Source organism: Urocitellus parryii, chromosome 6 (genome assembly GCF_045843805.1).
Source record: "Urocitellus parryii isolate mUroPar1 chromosome 6, mUroPar1.hap1, whole genome shotgun sequence".
NCBI lineage: Eukaryota > Metazoa > Chordata > Mammalia > Rodentia > Sciuridae > Urocitellus > Urocitellus parryii.
Window position 1 is genome coordinate 16,271,769 of NC_135536.1, and position 20,025 is coordinate 16,291,793.

The 20,025-nt window shown below is 35.5% G+C and overlaps 1 protein-coding gene across 4 annotated transcripts in view; it reads left to right on the forward strand.

Annotated features, from left to right (window-relative positions):
• Positions 1 to 20,025, forward strand: part of Eml5 (EMAP like 5) — a 175,489-nt gene that overhangs the window by 153,522 nt on the left and 1,942 nt on the right. For 3 of the 4 annotated variants that reach the window (XM_026400970.2, XM_077799819.1, XM_077799818.1), the window contains 10 exons: positions 1,962 to 2,060; positions 5,635 to 5,655; positions 10,817 to 10,990; positions 11,799 to 12,007; positions 14,170 to 14,327; positions 15,809 to 15,923; positions 16,611 to 16,799; positions 16,954 to 17,126; positions 18,428 to 18,590; positions 19,183 to 19,286. In XM_026400970.2, the coding sequence (XP_026256755.2) occupies positions 1,962 to 2,060; positions 5,635 to 5,655; positions 10,817 to 10,990; positions 11,799 to 12,007; positions 14,170 to 14,327; positions 15,809 to 15,923; positions 16,611 to 16,799; positions 16,954 to 17,126; positions 18,428 to 18,590; positions 19,183 to 19,286 (1,405 nt within the window). The remainder of the gene's footprint in view (positions 1 to 1,961; positions 2,061 to 5,634; positions 5,656 to 10,816; positions 10,991 to 11,798; positions 12,008 to 14,169; positions 14,328 to 15,808; positions 15,924 to 16,610; positions 16,800 to 16,953; positions 17,127 to 18,427; positions 18,591 to 19,182; positions 19,287 to 20,025) is intronic. The other variant, XM_026400979.2, reaches the window with a different exon arrangement.

Consider the following 20,025-nt stretch of genomic DNA (forward strand, 5'->3'; position numbering starts at 1 on the left):
TGAAGAGCAAATAGAGTTATCTTATTAAATATGATCCAATGATGTTAAGTATTTTATTTTTAATTCTGTTTTATTACATATGATTGCAAACTTTATGAAGTTTGAAAGCAAAAACAGAGTCTACCTGATGAGTCATTTGGGTTTTCCTTTGATAGTTTCATTCTGAATGGATAAAGAGTAAATTATGTGCATCATTATCCTCCTCCCCTTGTCAGTATTAATCATTAATATGATCTTTCTTTTCTGGTTTGCTAAAGAAAAGGATTCACGAGAATTACATGCAATTTTTCATTTAATAATTTGAGCCATTTTTAAAAAGTACTACTTAGAAAATCCTTTTTAATTGAGGTTTCACATATCCTTCAAGAGAATGGGAAAGAGTAAAATGAGACAAGCATGAAAGGAATAAATATATATATAAACTTTCATGTTTATACTTTTGGTTTGATTTTTAGCTTTCTGATTTATAATTAATCACCTTTCTAATGGTGAAGTGCTGAGAGAGGATGGAGGGGGAGATGAGGCATCTGCTTCAGTTCTTAGTATTTGACTTCCAACCAGTTTACATTGCTGTGCTCATAGTCTAGGAAGTATAGATTCATTAGCTGATATTCCACCAACTTAGCCAACAGCTCATAATTAGTTGTTTGTTTCTTTAACTGAACCCACAGCCCTGGAAAGTAAAAATCATATTTCATATCAAGGAAAAATGAGTTTTTAGTCTTGTTTTCTTTTGTTTGAGATCCTGATATTCAGGGTCCTCTAATATGGATTCAACCTACTGTTCTGACCTCATGTCCTACTTAATCATTTTACTTGTATAAACCTAGTTTTTTATTGCCTCCTGTGTAGAGTACTTTCATAGTCTCCTGAAATCTCTTCACTGTCAATCCTGCTAGATAAATCACATTATTTCCATTTTTATCATACTAGAATTTCATTTTTATTTTTAATTGGTGCATTATAATTATACACAGTGGTGGTAATTACTATGTTATGTGCATGCACATAACATAATTTGATCAATCTTATTCCCTAGTACCTTCTCTTTTCCTTCCCTCCTCCCTCCCCCATCTACTTGCTCTACTCTACTGACTTCCCTTCTATTATTGTTATTTTAATGAGTGCATTATAATTATATATGCATGGAATTCATTGTGGTATACTTGTACATAGACATAGCATAATTGGTATATTTTATTCCCTAGGACTTCCCCACACTCTCCCCTCCTCCCTCCCTCTTGATCCCTTTCCTCTACTGTATTGGTCTCCCTTCTATTAATTCTTTGATCAAAAAACTTTAGTGCCTCTCCACTGACTGCAGAATAAATATGAAATATTAATAAATATGGCTCAAACTACTAAAGGGAAAATTATCTCTGGTTTTTGTATGACCCTGGTGAATCTTTTTCTTTAGGAAACCAAAACAAAGATCATAAGCCTTGAAAATCTTTCATAATTCTAGTCCCTACTTCCCTTTCCAACTGCATTGCTCACTTTTCTTTCTCATGACCCTACAGCCAAAGGAGTCATTATATATGCATACCCCTGCCTTTGCGCCTTTCCTCAGGGTTCCTCTACCTACCTAAAATGCCCTTCCCCACCCTCCTTCACATTTGCAGAATCTGTCTGCATCAGTGCAGAAGCGTCATATTCCCATAATGAGAATAAGTCTTCCTGTGCTAAATTCCCATGGCATTTTGATTCTTAAGTCTTTGGTGGTACTTGGCATCTTCAGCCTTGGATCATACGATTGATCCTTCAGATCATATGGTTGATCCCTGTCAGATTTCTATCTTTTTAAAACATCTGATTCTTTATCCTTTGATAATGTGTATAGTAAGTACTCAAAAACTATGTGTTGAATAAGCAGATAAGTTAGTTTGTAGTGCTAGATAAATGCATTTGGTTGTTATATCTTAAAAGTTTTCTAACTTAATTCTCAAATTCTTTCTTTATAGGGATTCAAAGTTTTTATCAGGAACATAATGATGATATTCTGTGCCTCACTGTAAATCAGCACCCCAAATTTATCAACATAGTGGCAACTGGCCAAGTAGGTATGTTTCTATATTTTAAAAAGAAACAATATGAAGCATTTTTGTTCAAATAAATTCAACATCCTAGGAAAAATTAAAGTGTAATATAATTACAGATTCTTCAAAACTCTGTGTACATAAAACACACATAAAATTATACCATATGGTTTGCTTCTAGGTACCTTCTCTTACTAACTTTGGTTATCTGTTTAGTACAGACAATTTTAAATTTAAAATCAACTGTCATATAGGGGCTGGGGTTGTGGCTCAGTGGTAGAGCATTCGCCTAGCATGTGCGAGGCCCTGGGTTCGATCCTCAGCACCACATAAAAATAAATAAAATAAAGGTATGGCGTCCAACTACAACTAAAAAATAAATATTTTTTTTTAAAAAGTCAACTGTCATATAGTGGTTTAAATATTCAGATTTAATTCTTTATCAGGAATTTCTGATTAGCAAAAAAATTTAATTCAGTATCATATGAAGCAGAAAGGAAGTACTTTAATGAGAGGAGAGTTCTGTTTCAGCAAGAGTTAACCTAGAAAGTGGTGAGAACCCAGCTGGGCATGGTGGCACAGCCTATAATCCCAGCAGCTCAGGAGACTGAGGCAGGAGGATCACGAGTTCAAAGCCAGCCTCAGCAACTTAGTGTGGCCCTAAGTAACTCAGCAAGACCCTGTCTCTAAATAAAATATAAAAAGGGTTGGGGATGTGGCTCAGTAATTAAGCACCTCTGGGTTCAATCTCTGGTACCAAAAGAAAAAAAGTGAGAACCTGGCTGGGCTTGTGGCTCAGTGGTAGAGCACTTGCCTAGCAAGTGTGATCCTCAGCACCACACAAAAATAAATAAATAAAATAAAAATATTGTGTTCATCTACAACTAAAAAAATATTTTTAAAAAAGTGAAAAAACAAATTTATTTCATGTTTGTAAATCCCCACTGTCTTTTCCTTTTCTTTAGTATTAATCTGATTCATCAAGTGTTTTTGTTGTTGTTGTTTGTTTTACAGTACCAGGGATTAAACCCAGGGGCTCTCTACCACTGAGCTACATGCATAGTCTCCCTCTCCCCTTTTTTTCTACAAGATAAGATCTCACTAGGTTGCCAAAGCTGGTCTTGAACTTGCAATCCTCGTGCCTCAGCCTCCTGAGTTGCTGGAATCACTGTTTACTTGCTTTTTTAAAAATTTTTTTTAACCTTGGTCAAAAATTTAAAGGCCATAGATTTACAACCAAAATGATTGAAGATAGCAGATCTATTTGGACATATCTACCAATCATTGATCACTATGAATACTACATTATAGATTTGGTCAGTCATATCTTCACAGCTTTCATATAGCTTGTAAAGTTCTTAAATCATTGGGTTGGTTGGACCTCAGGGGGTTGTGGTTGCTAAGCTAGCTTTCTAGCTATCTTTTTCTTAAAAAATTATTCTTTTAATATCTTATTTTTTCATGCAAGTACTGAATTGATTAGTCAAAAACTTGTTCTCTGCGTCTCCTGGTTCTATTACTATGCCCCCTGGGTCCCTGCTCTTTTTCCTTCTGTACAGTTTTCTGCTTTTAAAGGAAAGTAGACTATTATAGTACCCAGTATTCTAATCTTTGTATAGGAATATATATGTATACTCCCATTTGTACTAAGTTCTTTGAAAGTGATGTCTTGTTTTCCTCTGCACAAGGAATAAGGCCTATCTCCTGAAGGAATAGAGACCATACACCTGGCTTCATATCTCTTGGTATATAATTATTGCTCTGTTAATTGTTACTGAGTAAATTATTTATTCAACAAACTTATTAAGCACCTACCATATGCAAGGTATTGTTCTAGCAGCTTACAAAAAAGACAAAATCCCAGTTTTAATGTAATTTACATTTTGTGAATGGAATTCTAGAAGGTATGGTTCGTTTGCTCATTCTTCCTTTCTTTCTTCTGCTCTCCTTTTGTTAAGCAACTTTTCTCATATTAGTGCCATAGGTTTCTTTTAGTTGAGAATTGTCATAGTCACACATTAATCTTTCAGAATTTTGGCCCCTTTCTCCACTTCTTTCCCTTTATTTTGAAAGGCAACAGTTCAGGGAACGTGGAATGGCTCATGGTCTTCCCTTCTCTTTCCAAGTCAAACTCTGCAGTGCAGAGGTGAATTTTAAATCATGCATGTAGCCCTGTGCCTTGTCTCACTTGTAATTTTTTATAAAATGGTTAACAAAAAATGCTTCACTGATGACTAAGTATAAGAGGGACTCAGGGAAGAACAAAGAATGGAGAGGGATGTTTTTTCTTAAAGGGAACTGATAGTTAGTCACTTTGCTGCCAAGCTTATTTAATACCCACAAGGCACAAAACACCATTTAAGTTGTTGGGTTTTTTTTAAAAAATTATATGGATCATAAAGAAATTTAAATATTTACTTTGTGGTATGTTAGCCAGTTACACTCAGACTTTTATTTTCTTGACTAGAATCTTAAATCTCAGGGCCAAATGTATCTTTTTATCCATTATATAATTGAACCCATCATTTATGCCTAATATGGTAGTCTAACCTCTCCCTAGGAAGCTCATTTATAAAATAGTTCTCCACATAGAATGGAAATATGTCTCTCTAATTGCTACTCATTGGTCCTCATTTTGGGGGTACCTAGAACATGTAATCACTTTTTCCTATAACTTTTTTCTCCAGTTTTGGAAACTATCCTATTCTGACAGAGTCTTCTCTAGTACTTCTTTTAGAATGTCCACTCTGGACATCTTCCAACTACATTTCATGGGTCAAGGTATATATGAGAACAGTGAGATTGCTTTCCATAGGGGAGCCTCCTTCTCCATTTGGGGATTTGAAATCACAGAATTAGAGCTGGGGATGGGGCTCAAGCGGTAGTGAGCTCGCCTGGCATGCATGCGGCCCGGGTTTGATCCTACTCCTTTTTTCTTTGGTAAAGACTGTTAATTCTTTTATGTGGTGCTGAGGATTGAACCCAGTGCCTCACACGTTCTAGGCAAGCACTCTACCACTGAGCCACAATCCCAGACCTAAAGTCTGTTAATTTTTAAGTTTTTTTTAAACAGGTATTTTCACTACAAATACAATGAGTATAGATAGGTATTCACATTTTCTTGGCAAACTTTAACTCATAGTGAAAATATTTAGTTTAAAAAAAAAGAATTTTTTTCTTGGGTTATAGTGTAATCTTTGCTATCATGTCCCTCAGAAGATTTAGATTAAATTCTTCCCTTTAGGCAGAGATGCATTAAAATTCCAAAAGAGTCATTAAGTGGTGCATTTTATGACCCCAAAATAAGTGTATTATCAATTTAAATATTATTTTTAAAGTTATAATTACAATTTCATGTAAGTCATTAATTATGAAGAAAATTGTTTTTATCAAAGAAAGATTGAAAGGTCATACATAGAATGTTAATATGTGCATATAATTGAAATGGTTGCCTTCTCTCTGTTTACTCAGTGTAATACAACTGATTGCATATATTTTATTAAGTTATTTTAAAAATATTTATGATAATGGGTTTTGCAGATTTTAAGGCATTTGTGTTATTTATTGGTAACAACTTTTCTGTTGCTTTCTTTTATAGGTGATTCAGCAGATATGTCAGGTAAGGAAAGATTTAATATTTTCAGTTTTATTTATATTGTTTGGTAATGGTAGCCCAAATTTTTATAAAGTAAATAAGATATCTGAGTGACTATTATTACTTGCATCAAACATCTTATTACTCTACAAAAAGTTTGTAAATTATTTGTAATAAAGAATATATTAGTTTAATAACATGATACTGAGCTCAATCTGCAATAATAGTATTTTTTTTAAAATGAATGTTTTGACCTTTTTTCCGTAAGCATGGAACTGATCTAAGTACTTTCCTTATACTACCTCATTTAATCATCACAAGAATTCTTCACAGTAGTTACTAACTTGGTAACATTATAAGGTTAGGAAAAGTGGAGGTGGGAGAGCTTGGAGGTAATCCCTAGCACAAAAAAAAGGGGGGGAAAGGAAAGGGAAAAAAATGATCAAAATGATCATAACTTAATCTTAAATATAAATAAATTATATTGACTCTGAATAAAATTACAAAAATAAAATCAGATTTTTACATAGTATCTTAGTTGTATATATTAAATCAACAGATCACTTAAAGATTTAGAACTTATTGATCTTAGCTTTATGAATTAAAGATAATAATTAAATTAACAATGTGTAGCTATTTTCTTTAGATATTACAATAACTAATCCTTTTCAACTATATTTTAAATTTATGTAATATAATATGAATTAGCAGTTTGATAAAAGATTTATATGTTTCTTTCCCCTCCATCAGGGCAGAATATGATTTTATGATTTGACAAATCAACTATTTATTCAAATCAACAGGCAAGGTCACTGCTTACTTGGTTTCACCTGGGAGCAGGGGTTGGCAAACCATAGCTCATGGGCTTTATTTGGGCCACCGCCTGCTTTTGTACAGCCCAGTTTTATTAATTTAAGTAGTTGGGAAAAATTAAAAGAATGCTATTTTATGACATATGAAAATTATATGAAATTCAGATTTCTGTATTTGTTAACCAAGCTTTATTAGGCATAGCCATGCTCACTTACAGAGTATCTGTGGTGGTTTGTGTGTTGTTAATGGTAGAGTTGAGTGGCTGCAGAGACTGTGACAGTCTCATAAGTTACACAGTATAAGTTACGGTGACACAATTATAACTTCACAGGTTTTAAGATAGATACACACACACACACACACACACACACGTATATACATACACATATATCTGTACTACAACGTTTACTTTCTTTTTTAACCAGTGCATCTCTATAATGTCAAAACAAGGGTGAGGGAAGAAAAGTGGATTTTGAATGTTATACTTTTAAGGTACAGTGAAGTGTGGATTATGTTGTTCTCAAATGAGATGGTAAAGAATTGTGTTTATTATGGAATGACACTATAGTTGTGCTAAAAGAATGTTACATAGCCAGATATGGTGGCGCATGCCTGTAATTGCAGCAACTCAGGAGGCTGATGCAGGATGATTGAAAGTTTGAGTCCAGCTTCAGTAACTTAGTGAGGGTCTGTCTCAAAATAAAAAATTTAAAAATAGCTGGGATGTGGAGCAGTGATTAAGTGCCCCTGGGTTAGTTCCCTGGTACCAAAATAATAATAATAATAATAATAATAATACAATATGCATTATTATTATTTTTTTCTGGTGCTGGGGACCAGACCCAGGGCCTTGTGCATTGTTAAGCATAATCTCTTCCACTGAACTATATCCCCTAACCCTATGTCAGTATTTTACCACCAAATTATTTTGTGTGGTTTCCTTTAGCTCTTGACGGTTTGATAGATGCTGTAAGTACTAGCCAGTCACTATTCAAGATGCCAACTCTGAAGAGACAGAAGAGTTAGCCTCTATAAATAGCCTCCATGGAACTACAAAAAAAATTATTTTTGAAGAAGATAAGGAAACATTTTAGTACAACTTTAAGTGGTTCTGAGACATAGCACAACTGATGATAAAAAAATATGTGGGGAACAGCAAAAGGGATAGTTGGATAAATTTACCAAGCTTGAATGGAACTTTTTTATTCTCAGCAGGTAGTTTGTGAAAAATATTTCTATCATCTGTTACTGAACGTGAATTTTTATGATTGTCAACAGTTGTTTTATTTGCCGTCTGACTTAATTATTATCAGTTTCATGAATTTAGATTATTAATACAAGCTTAATATCCCAGTAGCCATGCCAGGAATGATGTAAATTGACAGCCAAGACATGAATGAAAGCTCCAGGCTCAGGCTCATTTTGGGGGTCTCAAGAATTACCATGCATTCAGAATTCACTGGAAGGAATTGCAGTGCTCAGAGTTGGTGGTCCAGCAAGAGAAAAGGACAAATAAGGCAGAGTCTGGAGGACCCCATCACAGACCTTCTGGCTCCCGCAGGGACCACAAGGCCAGCTTTATCCCCATCAGCTAATCTAGCCATACACATGGGTGTTTTGCCAGGGAAGCCCACTTAAGACTCAGAGTCCAGGGCTTTTATTTGGGGTTAGGCACATAGACGTGAAGTGTAACCACAAGTACCAAAATACCAGACTCCCAGAAGAAAGCAGGTGTCAGTGCCCCTAACAAGACAGAGCAGTTGTGTAACATAAGGAACACTTCAGAAGCCAAGTTCTTACACACTCCAAGAGCCAGCCCACAGGCAGGGCCTTCTAATGACCAACCTCCAGCCTGTGTAAAACCTAAGGCTGGGTCAAGAAACTAGAAAGTGAGTGTGCCTGGAGGAAAGCTGCTGAGATAACCACAGTGAGAAGGAGGGAGGGGTCAGCTCCCAGAGGGAGTCTGGATTCATGTCAAGGTTAGTCTGTCACTGGAGAATTTTAAATAACACAATGATCTAATTTGTATTTTGAGAAAGCCACCTCCACTAGCTTGTTGAGAAAGAGGAAATTAGACAATTAGGAGCCTATTATTATAGTCCAAGCAAAAGACAAACAAGGGTAGCAGGAGTGAAAGTAGAAAAAACTAGACAGACGTGGGACATAGTTTAGAGGTAAATCCAGCAATCCTCTCTGATGAGTTGGATTTGGGGTAAGATAAAGTGAGGCTAAATACTAATTTTTTGCTTGAGCAGTTAGCTAAATGAGATGGGCGAATACTTGGGGGGAAATGCATTGGGCAGGGAGAATTGTCTATATACATAAAGAATGAAGGCAGTTTAGGTACAAATATAAAATGGTAGATTTGGGGATGATAAAATAATGAAACGCCTATCTGATTACGTCATCAACTGAGAGTAGGGAGGGGAGAAGCAGGGGTTGGTTTTAAGAGGAGTGAAGTTCTCAAATAGTTACTTTGGAATGTAGGTTGATAAACACTTATAGTAGAAAAGATATGGTGGAATTACCCTGAAGACATTAGATGTATTTTCAGTGGACACTAAGGGAATACTTGTATCTCTGACAAAGTTATTTCAGTCCTCCATGACTATATGTGGAACTTAAGAATTTGATACCTTTGATCCTTTAGGCAGGAGAGTTTTCCCTCTGCTTTTGCTTAGTATTTGTTGTGGTAGTGGGTGTCTATCAGATGGCTTTGTGGGTCTCTGGGTGCCCTCTACAACAGAAAAGGATGTTTATTAGCATGAACAGTGAGGAAGGCGGGTAGTCTCCTGATTCTGCTGCTTCTGGAGCACTTCCAGGACCCAGGATCCAGGCATGTTCCCTCTTTGCCACTCTGCCAGGCATAGCATTGGCTTCACCAATAAGGCCAGTTGCATTCGTGGTCACTCAAGGGCTGCAGCAGCATTTGAAGTCGCATGCTTCCTTGCTTTCATCCAGTGGGAAAGAGGAATAAAACTCCTTTTCACCTAAAAATCCTTCCTATTACTCTGACTGATTTAAGCCATCTAACATGCCTTATTGAGACTCCAACTATGCTCTAGGTAAACTTTGACTTTTAGTGAATGTGGAACATTTTTAGCCCAGTACTTAAATTATTATAATAAATTTTTGAAACAACCTATTTTATTATTGGCAAATTTTTATATCTAGTTCTCTATAGTTTTGATATTATACTGTTACATAAACCTCTCTACTTAATGGTACTCAAGTTTAAATATCTGATTTAATAAATTTTAACTGCTTTACTTGAATTATCAGATTTAATGTACCATTGTGTTCTATAAATAGCAAATGGTGAAAAATATTATGTTTTTTTAGATACCAAAATTTCTTTCTGCATCAAATAATTTAATACAACTTGTCTTAATATTTCTCTTTTTGCAGTACGTATAACATGTATAATTTGAAGAAAATGCACTTAGTATTTTAATTGTTTTACTCAAAGTACATTCATTCTAAGACTGAATTAGCTATAGAGTGTAGTTCAGGAAAAATAATAATACAAAGCTATGGTATTTTAATTTACAAAATACAAAGAATCAAGCTGGGAATGTAATTTAATGGTAGAATGCTTACCTAGCATGTGTGAGGCTCAATTCTCTGCACTGTAAAAACCAATCTACAAAAAAAACAAACATCAGAACCGGAAGCAACCTTTTAAGTAGTAGCAGCACTGCATAGGATGATTAAAGTTTTTTGGTTTTTTAAAGATTTTAAGTTTAAAAAAAAAAAAAGATTTTGAGTTTTATCTTTCCCTAAACTTCTGGGTTTTTAAAAAAATTCTTATAAAGGAATATATAGCTCTCTATATTGTCAAAATTTTCTTTTGAGATTTGTTCAGGTGGTTTTCTAAGTATTGCTTTTCATAACTGTGTCTGCTTTTCATTTCTCTCCCAGGTAACATTGATGCTAAATATATATTTGTATTTAACATATTTATTGTATAAAAATGTAGATAGCTCTCTATATAATTATAAAACAATTAAAATGTGTCTAAAACAGTGCCTTTTTCCCCTCTGATGTTGAGAATAAGCCATAAGCTCTAACACTGAACTACATCTCTAGCCCCCAAACATGCCTTATTTTTTGATAAGTTGTTTAATGTTATGATGGACTGATTTTTGTATAAATGCTATTTTCTCAAAAGTGCAATTGGAAATATAGCCTAAAGAAGTATTCTGGTTTTGTTTTGTTTTCCAAAAATTTAGTCTTAGTTTGAGCTATTCTTTGTTAAGTATACTCCTTCTTGGGTACATTTTTCCATGTTTCAGAGATGGGTTTATGTATTTTAGATATGGAACCATTTATAACAAGTCAGTTCCAACTTTTGGATTTCATCTTTGTTTAGCCACAGCCCCTTCTATCCACATCTGGGATGCAGTGAGCAAGCAGACTTTATCTATACTAAGATGCTACCATTCAAAGGGAGTATGTTCGGTCAGCTTCAGTGCTACTGGCAAACTCTTGCTGTCTGTGGGACTAGACCCAGAACATACCATTACCATTTGGAGATGGCAGGAAGGTAGGATAATGTGTGTGAATATGAATTATGTATTTAATATTTGCCTTAAGTTGGTGATTGAAACCATCATTCACAATAGCTCTATCCAGTACATGCACACAGTTTGTGGTCCTATAGGTAGGTTTCACTTTAAAAGTCCAGTGAAATTCTAAGTTCACAAAACATAAAATTAATGAAATTATTATTATTAAAAATTATTAACTGCTGTTCCTTTCAGTAAGAAACTATATATGTATCTTTGCTAATTATTAGTGATTGATTGGTGTTAGAGGAGCTTAATAAAGAATGAAAATGTGTGTGTGTGCCTGTGTGTGTTTGCAGTGATGGGATTAAGCCCAAGGCTCAGTGCTAGTTAGACAGGTGCTGCATTCCTGACCCATGAAGTATATTTTAAATGATATTGGAAGACCAATAGGATAATATTACCAAATATACAGGGAAAAGAATGTTTCCCAAAATCATTTTATGACCCTTAAATGGTAATGAAGCTCCCTGTAAATACATAACTCAGTTATGGAGTTATAAAGGACTTTCTACCCAAGTAATTATAGTCATGTGATTGCTTGGTAACAGAGCAAGGGCCACAGTCCTCCCTTTAATAAGCATTTTTTTAATCCATGTATTTTTAACAAATATTTAATTATATAACAATTAAAAATGTATCTAAAACAATGCCTCTCCCCCATGTTGAGGATTGATATAAGCCATAAGCTCTAACACTGAACTACATCTCTAGCCCCCAAACATGCCTGTTGATTAGCTAGGTTCTTATATTAACTTGGATAATTTCATTGTATCTTCTTATCAGGTGCCAAGATTGCCAGCAGAGTGGGGCACAACCAACGTATTTTTGTAGCAGAATTCCGACCAGATTCAGATACCCAGTTTGTCTCTGTGGGAGTAAAACACGTGAAGTTTTGGACCCTGGCAGGAAGGGCTCTTCTTAGCAAAAAAGGGCTGCTGAACACACTGGAAGATGCCCGGATGCAGACCATGCTTGCTGTTGCATTTGGTGCAGTATGTCTCTTAAAATGTTGTGTAGGGGTGTAATTTTGACTACCAATTTTCTTGCCTGAAATAAGCCACATCAATGTTAATATGGCAGGTAATCTGTTGATCACTACATGTCCTAGTCAGGCATGTATTTCACTTTTCAAAAGTCTGATAGTTTCAGAAATGAGGGAGTGGGAAAGAAAGCTCTTGAGGGAGGATTATGATGAAAATTTGAATCCTTAGGCTTTTGCTGTTCTCCAAGGCTTTCACTAGTCTTATAACTGTCACCATATATATCCTGAAACTTCTGTCTTCCTAACAGTTCTTCACATACCTAAAAATTTGTTAAGAGTAGCCAGGTGCAACGGCACATGCCTGTAATCCCAACTACTCAAAAGGTTGAGGCAGGAGGATCACAAATTCAAGGCCAACCAGCCTAGGTAACTTAATAAGACAGTCTTAAATTTTTAAAAAATAAAAAGGTGGGCTGGGGATGTGGCTCAAGCGGTAGCGCGCTCGCCTGGCATGCGTGCGGTCTGGATTCGATCCTCAGCACCACATACAAACAAAGATGTTGTGTCTGCTGAAAACTAAAAAAATAAAATAAAAAAATAAGAAATAAATAAAAAGGCTGCGGATGTAGCTCAGAGGTAAATTACGCCCTTTGATTCGGTCCCTAGTACTGCAAATGAAAAAAATTTTTTTTGTTAGAGTAAAAGAAATATGAGGGGTTGGGGTTTTGGCTAAGTGTGCTCACCTGCACGTGTGAGGCCCTGGGTTCAATCCTTAGCACTACATAAAAATAAATAAATAAAATAAAGGAATCGTGTCCAACTACAACTAAAAATAAATATTTTTTAAAAAAGGAAAAATGAATCAAGAAGCACGATTTTCAAGTAATTTAAGTTTGGACCTGGGTTTGGGATTTCCTTTGCTTTCTTTCATCTAATATAGTTGCAAGTGTCCTGGGCCAAGAAGGGAGTAGAGAGACAAAAGGAGAAAGCACAGTCTCTGGTTTGACAGAAGAGAGATCAAGAGCTTTCCCTCTTCCTCTCCTCACTAGGTCCTACATGGGCCCATGGGTGAATTTATAATCCCCAGTCTTTTCTTTAATACCTTACTCTGGCTAGGCTTCTAAAATCCTTTGGTGAAATAAAAACAACAACAAAGCAGATTTCCTTATTATGTGTTTATATAGGTATGAAATTATTTGAAGGAAGGAAAAAAAATAAGTTTAGAACAATTAACTACACTTATGTTTGGGGGAAAAGGCCACTGAAAATGTTGGTCATGCTATGTTAAGCTCCAATTGAACATTCTGGGCATTCTTAACATTAGACCAGTAATTTATTTCCAGAAGAAAACCCACACATTTACATGCTTCTGACATTTCATTTGCCCATGTAGATGAACTTCCTTCACTTTTAAAATTCCTCATAGTCAATAAAAAATAAACAAAGATTAAATATTAAGAATAAGTGAGTTTTAATGTATGATGCAACAGTATAATCAGAATATAAGTAAGTTTATGCTCAGTTTAAGCATTTCTTAAGTTGTTAAAACATATAAAAACATAAAAGTGGTACATATTTATTTGGCAGAATGTGATATTTTTCTGTTTAAGCATCTTTGAGTCTATGTTAGGAACTATAAAAAGAAAAGGGAAATCATCTCCATGCCCACAGAACTTACATTCTCCTTGCAGACAGGCATGAATTAATGCTACTGCTAAAGTGAGTGAAATCATCAGAACTAAAGAGTTCTCAAAACCCCCTATGACTGGTACAGATAACAGTTGTATTTTCTATGGGAAAATGCTTTGCTGAACCTAATAAAAAGTCTTCATTTGCTGTTCCTTTTTTTTTTTTTTAATCTGAGAACTTTATTTATTGAGCAGTTGGAAGGAAGCAGTCCAACAAAAGAATATAAACTAGAATTACAGCATTTTAGAGTTGGAAAGAGAGAACTGTCCAAAGTTACCCTAGCTAAGTGACAGACTGGGAAAGGAAAAGCCATGAGGCAGCTGAGCCTGGAGTTCAGGTTCTGCCTCTTGGGTCCATCTCTCCATCCATACCTTGCACATGCTGAATCACAGATGAAGTAGCAACACACTCACAGATTACATCTGTTTGAACTCTCTTTGCACTTTTGATGAGTTTATCTCCCCCTTCCCCACTCCTTTTCAGAATAACTTGACGTTTACAGGTACCATCAGTGGTGATGTCTGTGTGTGGAAAGATCACGTATTGTGTAGAGTTGTGGCCAGAGCTCACAACGGGCCCGTGTTTGCCATGTATACCACCCTGCGAGATGGACTTATTGTGACTGGTGGCAAAGAAAGGCCGTGAGTCCTCTTTCTTTTCACAGCCTCACTGAATACTTGTATTTGTCATCTACCTAGGGTTTTCACAGTTAGGTATTCTGGTTATTTCTAGGATATGGGTCATCTTCTCTGGCCTTCCTCCTCATATGCTTCAACTATATTGCCTTCTATGTTCCTTCTCTGGATTCTCCTACCTAATCTTAAATCGCTTTTTCCACCCTTGTAGATAAACCTAAACTCCAATGGTAGATACTTTTTCTTAGGTCTAGATAGGTATTTTTATTACAGATTAAGAACTTAGTTTGGGCTGGAGTTGTAGCTCAGTGGTAGAGCGCTTGCCTGGCATGTGTGAGGCCCTGGGCTCGATCCTCAGCACCGCATACAAATAAATAAAAGATCCACTGACAACTAAAAACAAATTTAAAAAGAAAAAAAAAGAACTGAGTTTCCTCAGGACTGTGTGCGTGCATCAGTTATTTGCCTTCCATGTGTGAGGCACTGGATTTGATCCTTAGCACCACATAAAAATAATTAACATAAAGGTATTGTGTCCATCTACAACTAAAAATTTAAAAATATATATGTAAATGTAAGGAGAAACCTGTTTCTGAATGATTTTCAAATCTCCCAACAGTAACCAGATATATCTACATGTTGGAATGTGACACACAAGCACATTTCACTACAGGAATGGAAAGAACCCACATTCATCAGTTAAAAGAACAGCATTTCCTTTTCACCTGAAGAATGAATGTATCGTGGCATGCAGGCACATGTTCTCCTAAGACAAGCAAATTTATCCAACAAAAAACAAAGAAATACATTATTCAGTTATTCCAAGAGAAAATCTAAAAGTGGACTGTCTTTTACAAATAACTCTACATACTTGTATTTCTCACATCTCCCCATTTTGCACACCACTTCTCACTAGTAGCCTTTGAACTATAGGATGTCTTGATAGTGGTAGGAAAAAAATGTGCTTCTTTTTTGGACCTTAAAAATAAACTCTATAGCAGAGCATGATGGTGTGCACTTGTGATCTTAGCAACTCAGGAGGCTAAAGCAGGAGATTCAAAAATTTGAGGCCAGCCTTGGCAATTTAGTGAGACCATCAGCAATTTTATGAGAACCTGTCTCAAAATAAAAGACTGGGGATGCAGCTCAATGGTAAGGCGTCCCCAAGTAAATAAGACTCTATAGTGTATCAGCTGTAATCCTATTATCTTGCTTCACATTTCAATTCCTATGTTAAAAATGTTTTTTTGCTCATCTTAAGTATCATGAAGAGGAAAATGTATGGTGGAAGCTAAACAAGATATGCCAGAGAAAAATGAATAAGTTCACAAAATAAAATTTGCTGAATCCTAAGATTGCCATAGAAATTTATAATAAATTATATAGGGCTTTTTTAGTATTCTACTTAAAATTTAGTATTTGTTATAATGAAAATTATCTATAATAGTTACTAAGATACTTTGGGGGTTTGGTTTTTATTTACTTAGGTCAAAAGAAGGAGGAGCAGTTAAACTGTGGGATCAGGAACTGAGACGATGCCGGGCCTTCAGGCTTGAGACAGGACAAGCCACAGACTGTGTTCGTTCCGTGTGCAGAGGCAAAGTAAGATGTTCCTTGACCTGATATGGTGTAGCAGAAAACAGCAGTTTTTACTGATTCTCCCACATTGTGATTTAATGGACAATATTTAATAATACATGAGGATGGGTTCACTTGCTAGTTATCACTCCACTTTGAGTTCCGTAGTTGATGCCAGTGCAGTGCATAAGATGGGAAGACATTCTGTCTAACCAGGGTTTCCTTTCTTAAATCTGCTAACTGTGGTAGACAGAATTGAAAATCCCTGCTAGTTGACTCATTTTGATTAGACAGCTGTATACACTTTGTAAAAACATACATTCCTATAAAAACTGTGGAGCATGTATGCACTAAGTGTATTTATAAATCATGTATGTGCATTAACCTCATTCTGCTTATTCAAATATTAGCTAAGCTTATTTATACTTGCTCTTTAAAAATTCCAGTTCTATCTTGCTATATCTCAATGTACTTATACCCCTTTTTGGACATCCTTAGATTATCACAAAGTCACAACTCGGATTATTTAAGAATCTAGGTGTATTCTCTTCACATGGACTCAACTATGCACCCCAGCTCAGGGGTCTTGCTGATGTGTGCCTATAGGCACAGAAAAATTCACATGAGCTAATGATGGGCTTGTGACTAAATTAGCTCAAAGCATGTACCTGTTACGGTACATTACATATATCATTCCCTTTTATGTTTCAGGGCAAGATACTAGTTGGGACAAGGAATGCTGAAATAATTGAAGTTGGAGAGAAAAATGCAGCATGTAATATTTTGGTTAGCGGACATGTGGATGGACCGATCTGGGGCCTAGCAACACATCCTTCCAGGGATTTTTTCCTTTCTGCTGCAGAGGATGGGACAGTGAGACTCTGGGATATTGCTGATAAAGTAGGTACAACTTTTTTTAAAATGTTAGTTTCTAAGAAGTGGAAACCCTAAATTGCTAGTACTCAGAATTATGTTGAGAATTTTGGGAGGAAACTGGCTAAATTTTTAAGTACTTCTAACTTGGTCTTCTGTGACTGTTTTGTTTCTTATACAGAAGATGTTAAACAAAGTGAATTTGGGACATGCTGCTCGTACTGTGTGTTATAGCCCTGAAGGGGACATGGTGGCTATTGGAATGAAAAATGGAGAATTTATTATTTTACTTGTGAGCTCTCTAAAAATATGGGGAAAGAAGAGAGACAGACGATGTGCAATCCATGATATCAGGTTAGTTGACAAATGAAATAGAATTTTTGAAATTAATTAAATGGGGGCTGGGGATGTGGCTCAAGCGGTAGCATGCTCGCCTGGCATGCGTGCGGCCCGGGTTCGATCCTCAGCACCACATACAAACAAAGATGTTGTGTCTGCCGAAAACTAAAAATAAATATTAAAATTAAAAAAAGAAATTAATTAAATGGGCCCAGCTTGCAAAAAACCTTATCTACACCTTCAAAAAAGGCCATGTGACTTATAGCATTCTATGTAAATTGTATGCTGAAATGTGGCCACTTATATACTTAATTCTCTTTGCAATGTTAAATCAAGGGGCACCAACCAGTGCTTTATAATACGAAGTACTAGGTAATGTGTCACACTAAACATGTACAGCAAATTCATTATGAACTCTCATTCTTAATACAAGAGTCACCTGCCCTTTAGAAGTTGTAAAAACAAAGTTATAACCCCAAACATAGCTTCTCTTACTATCAGTTAGGCTTCACAGATTATCCTCTGTGATCTTTCCCTTCATGTTTCTCCTTTTTTGCTTTTAATGTACCTTTCTGGATTCCCATTTCTTGTTCATTCAGTCTGTCAGCACTGAACACCTTTCAGGTTCCAGAATCGGAATCAAACTTTTTTTTGGAAATTTTAATTTTCAGTGCTTAGGCTTATTTAACTGAGCTGCCACTTCACTGGGCATCTGTCAAAGTGTGCTTTCTTCACCGTAAAATCCTTTCATAAACGAAACCTGCTCAGAACTTTAATGTGTGAAAACAGTAAAAGTGGCTTTCCTTGCCCCTACATGTCCCTAAGTTATCTCAACAAGACTCATAGAACATTCTCAGACTGTCTCAGGCTGTCTCCCATGCTTACCAGGCAAATTGTATTTCACTCTGCCTTTTAACACAAGTTCTTCCAAGCTTCAACTAGTCACTTCATCTCAACAAGCTGAAGCAAGTTGAGCTGGACTATGTTCTTAAAGCAGCTTTAAGATATCATTTTTCCAGCTGAAAGAATCCTATCTTAGTGAATTATATTAATAATTATGGAATGGTAATGGATTTTTTAAAAAGATATTTTAAAAATTGGGTGATAACAATAGAATATTCAAATGAAATGTAAAACTTTCTTATTTCATTTAACAAATACAGTCACCATATACATGATCGGTTGTGTCAGACAAATTTGATACCGTATCACAAACTTACTTTCAAGAGCTAGAAAGGAAATTTCTTAAATATCTAAATATTTAAACTATTTCTTATGATCTAATGTATTTTTTTTACATTTTGTTATATATTCAGGTTTAGTCCAGATTCCCGATATCTGGCAGTTGGTTCTAGTGAGAACTCAGTGGATTTTTATGATCTAACATTGGGCCCCACCCTTAACAGAATCAGCTATTGCAAAGACATCCCAAGCTTTGTCATTCAAATGGACTTCTCTGCAGATAGCAGATATCTCCAGGTATGGCACCTAATACCATATACCCAGTTTACAAGGTTATTTCTGCTTTTACATTGAATGCATTTAAAGCAGAGTTCCGCAGTTTCTCAGCTCTTGCCTTTTGTTACCACTCATCATTTTTGCATTACAAATCTGTAATACCCCATTCTTTTTTAAAAATAAATTTCACTCTATTTAAGGTACACAACATGTTATGGAATACATATTTATAGACAGTGTTGCTATAGTGAAAGTAAAAGTTACTATAGTGAAGAAAATTAACATATTCATCATCTCAGAAACCCATTTCTCTTTTTGTGGCAAGACTGGCTAAATCTACTTATTCAGCATGAGTATCAAATACAATACAATTTTACTACCTGTAGTTCTCGTGTTGCACTTTGAGCCTTGAGATGTGTTCATCCTACACATCTACTACTCTGGCCTACATCTCTCCATTTCCTTCCCACTTATCCTTTTCCCCATAGTGACTTTGGCTTTCTTCACATTAAAATATGTAAAACAAAGTAGCAATTTGCCAGTATTCTATAAACCCCTTATGGATTTTGCCTTCACCTAATGGGATTCTCGTCTCACTTTAATTTGACAAAAGGTCTCTAGTGGTTGCTATAAACGGCTTGTCTATGAAGTGCCTTCAGGAAAACATCTTCTGGATCATGCTGCCATTGACAGAATTACTTGGGCTACATGGACTAGGTAAATACTGCATGAAAGGGCAGAAGCAACTTTTTAGGTAACTTGGAAAATCCTGTTTCTGAATAGTTAAGAGCCATTCCACAAGGGAATAGTAATTGAGTTCCATGTTTCTATTACCATATCTTGAACTCTTAGGAAAATAATTCTATGTTCATGCTGCATCCCTTTGAATTGAACATATTTACGTGCTTTATCAGTCTCCATGATTTACCAAGTTCTTATAAAGTAATTTTTTTTAAAAAAATCGAAGTTATGATTTTTAAAATGCCCTGATATGTTCCTGAACATTTAAAGACAGGTGCAAAGGTGCATACCTATAATCCCAGTGATTTGGGAGGATCTCAAGTCTAAGCCAGTCTAGGCAACTCAACAAAAACCCTGCCTAAAAAAAATTTTTTTGAAGGGTCAAGGGATAGATCTAGCTTCAATTCTTGGTACAATAAATACAAAAATCTTTTTTAAAATTAAAACGGGCAAGAAAAATACATGCTAAGTGCTATTAAGTAATGTAGTAATATTATTCTACTCAAAGGAATGTTACACTGGAGTTGTTAGAAATGAAGCTTATCTATTTGATAAATTTGCTGGCTGTATGACAGGTCACCAGGAGCATCCATCCTTTTGGTCAATGAAAAATGACAAATTCCTATAGCATAGATATCACTTTTAATTTGAAAAATAATTCAGTCAGCTTTCCTAAAGTATTAACTGGATTTTTTAAAGGATAATTTAAAAAACC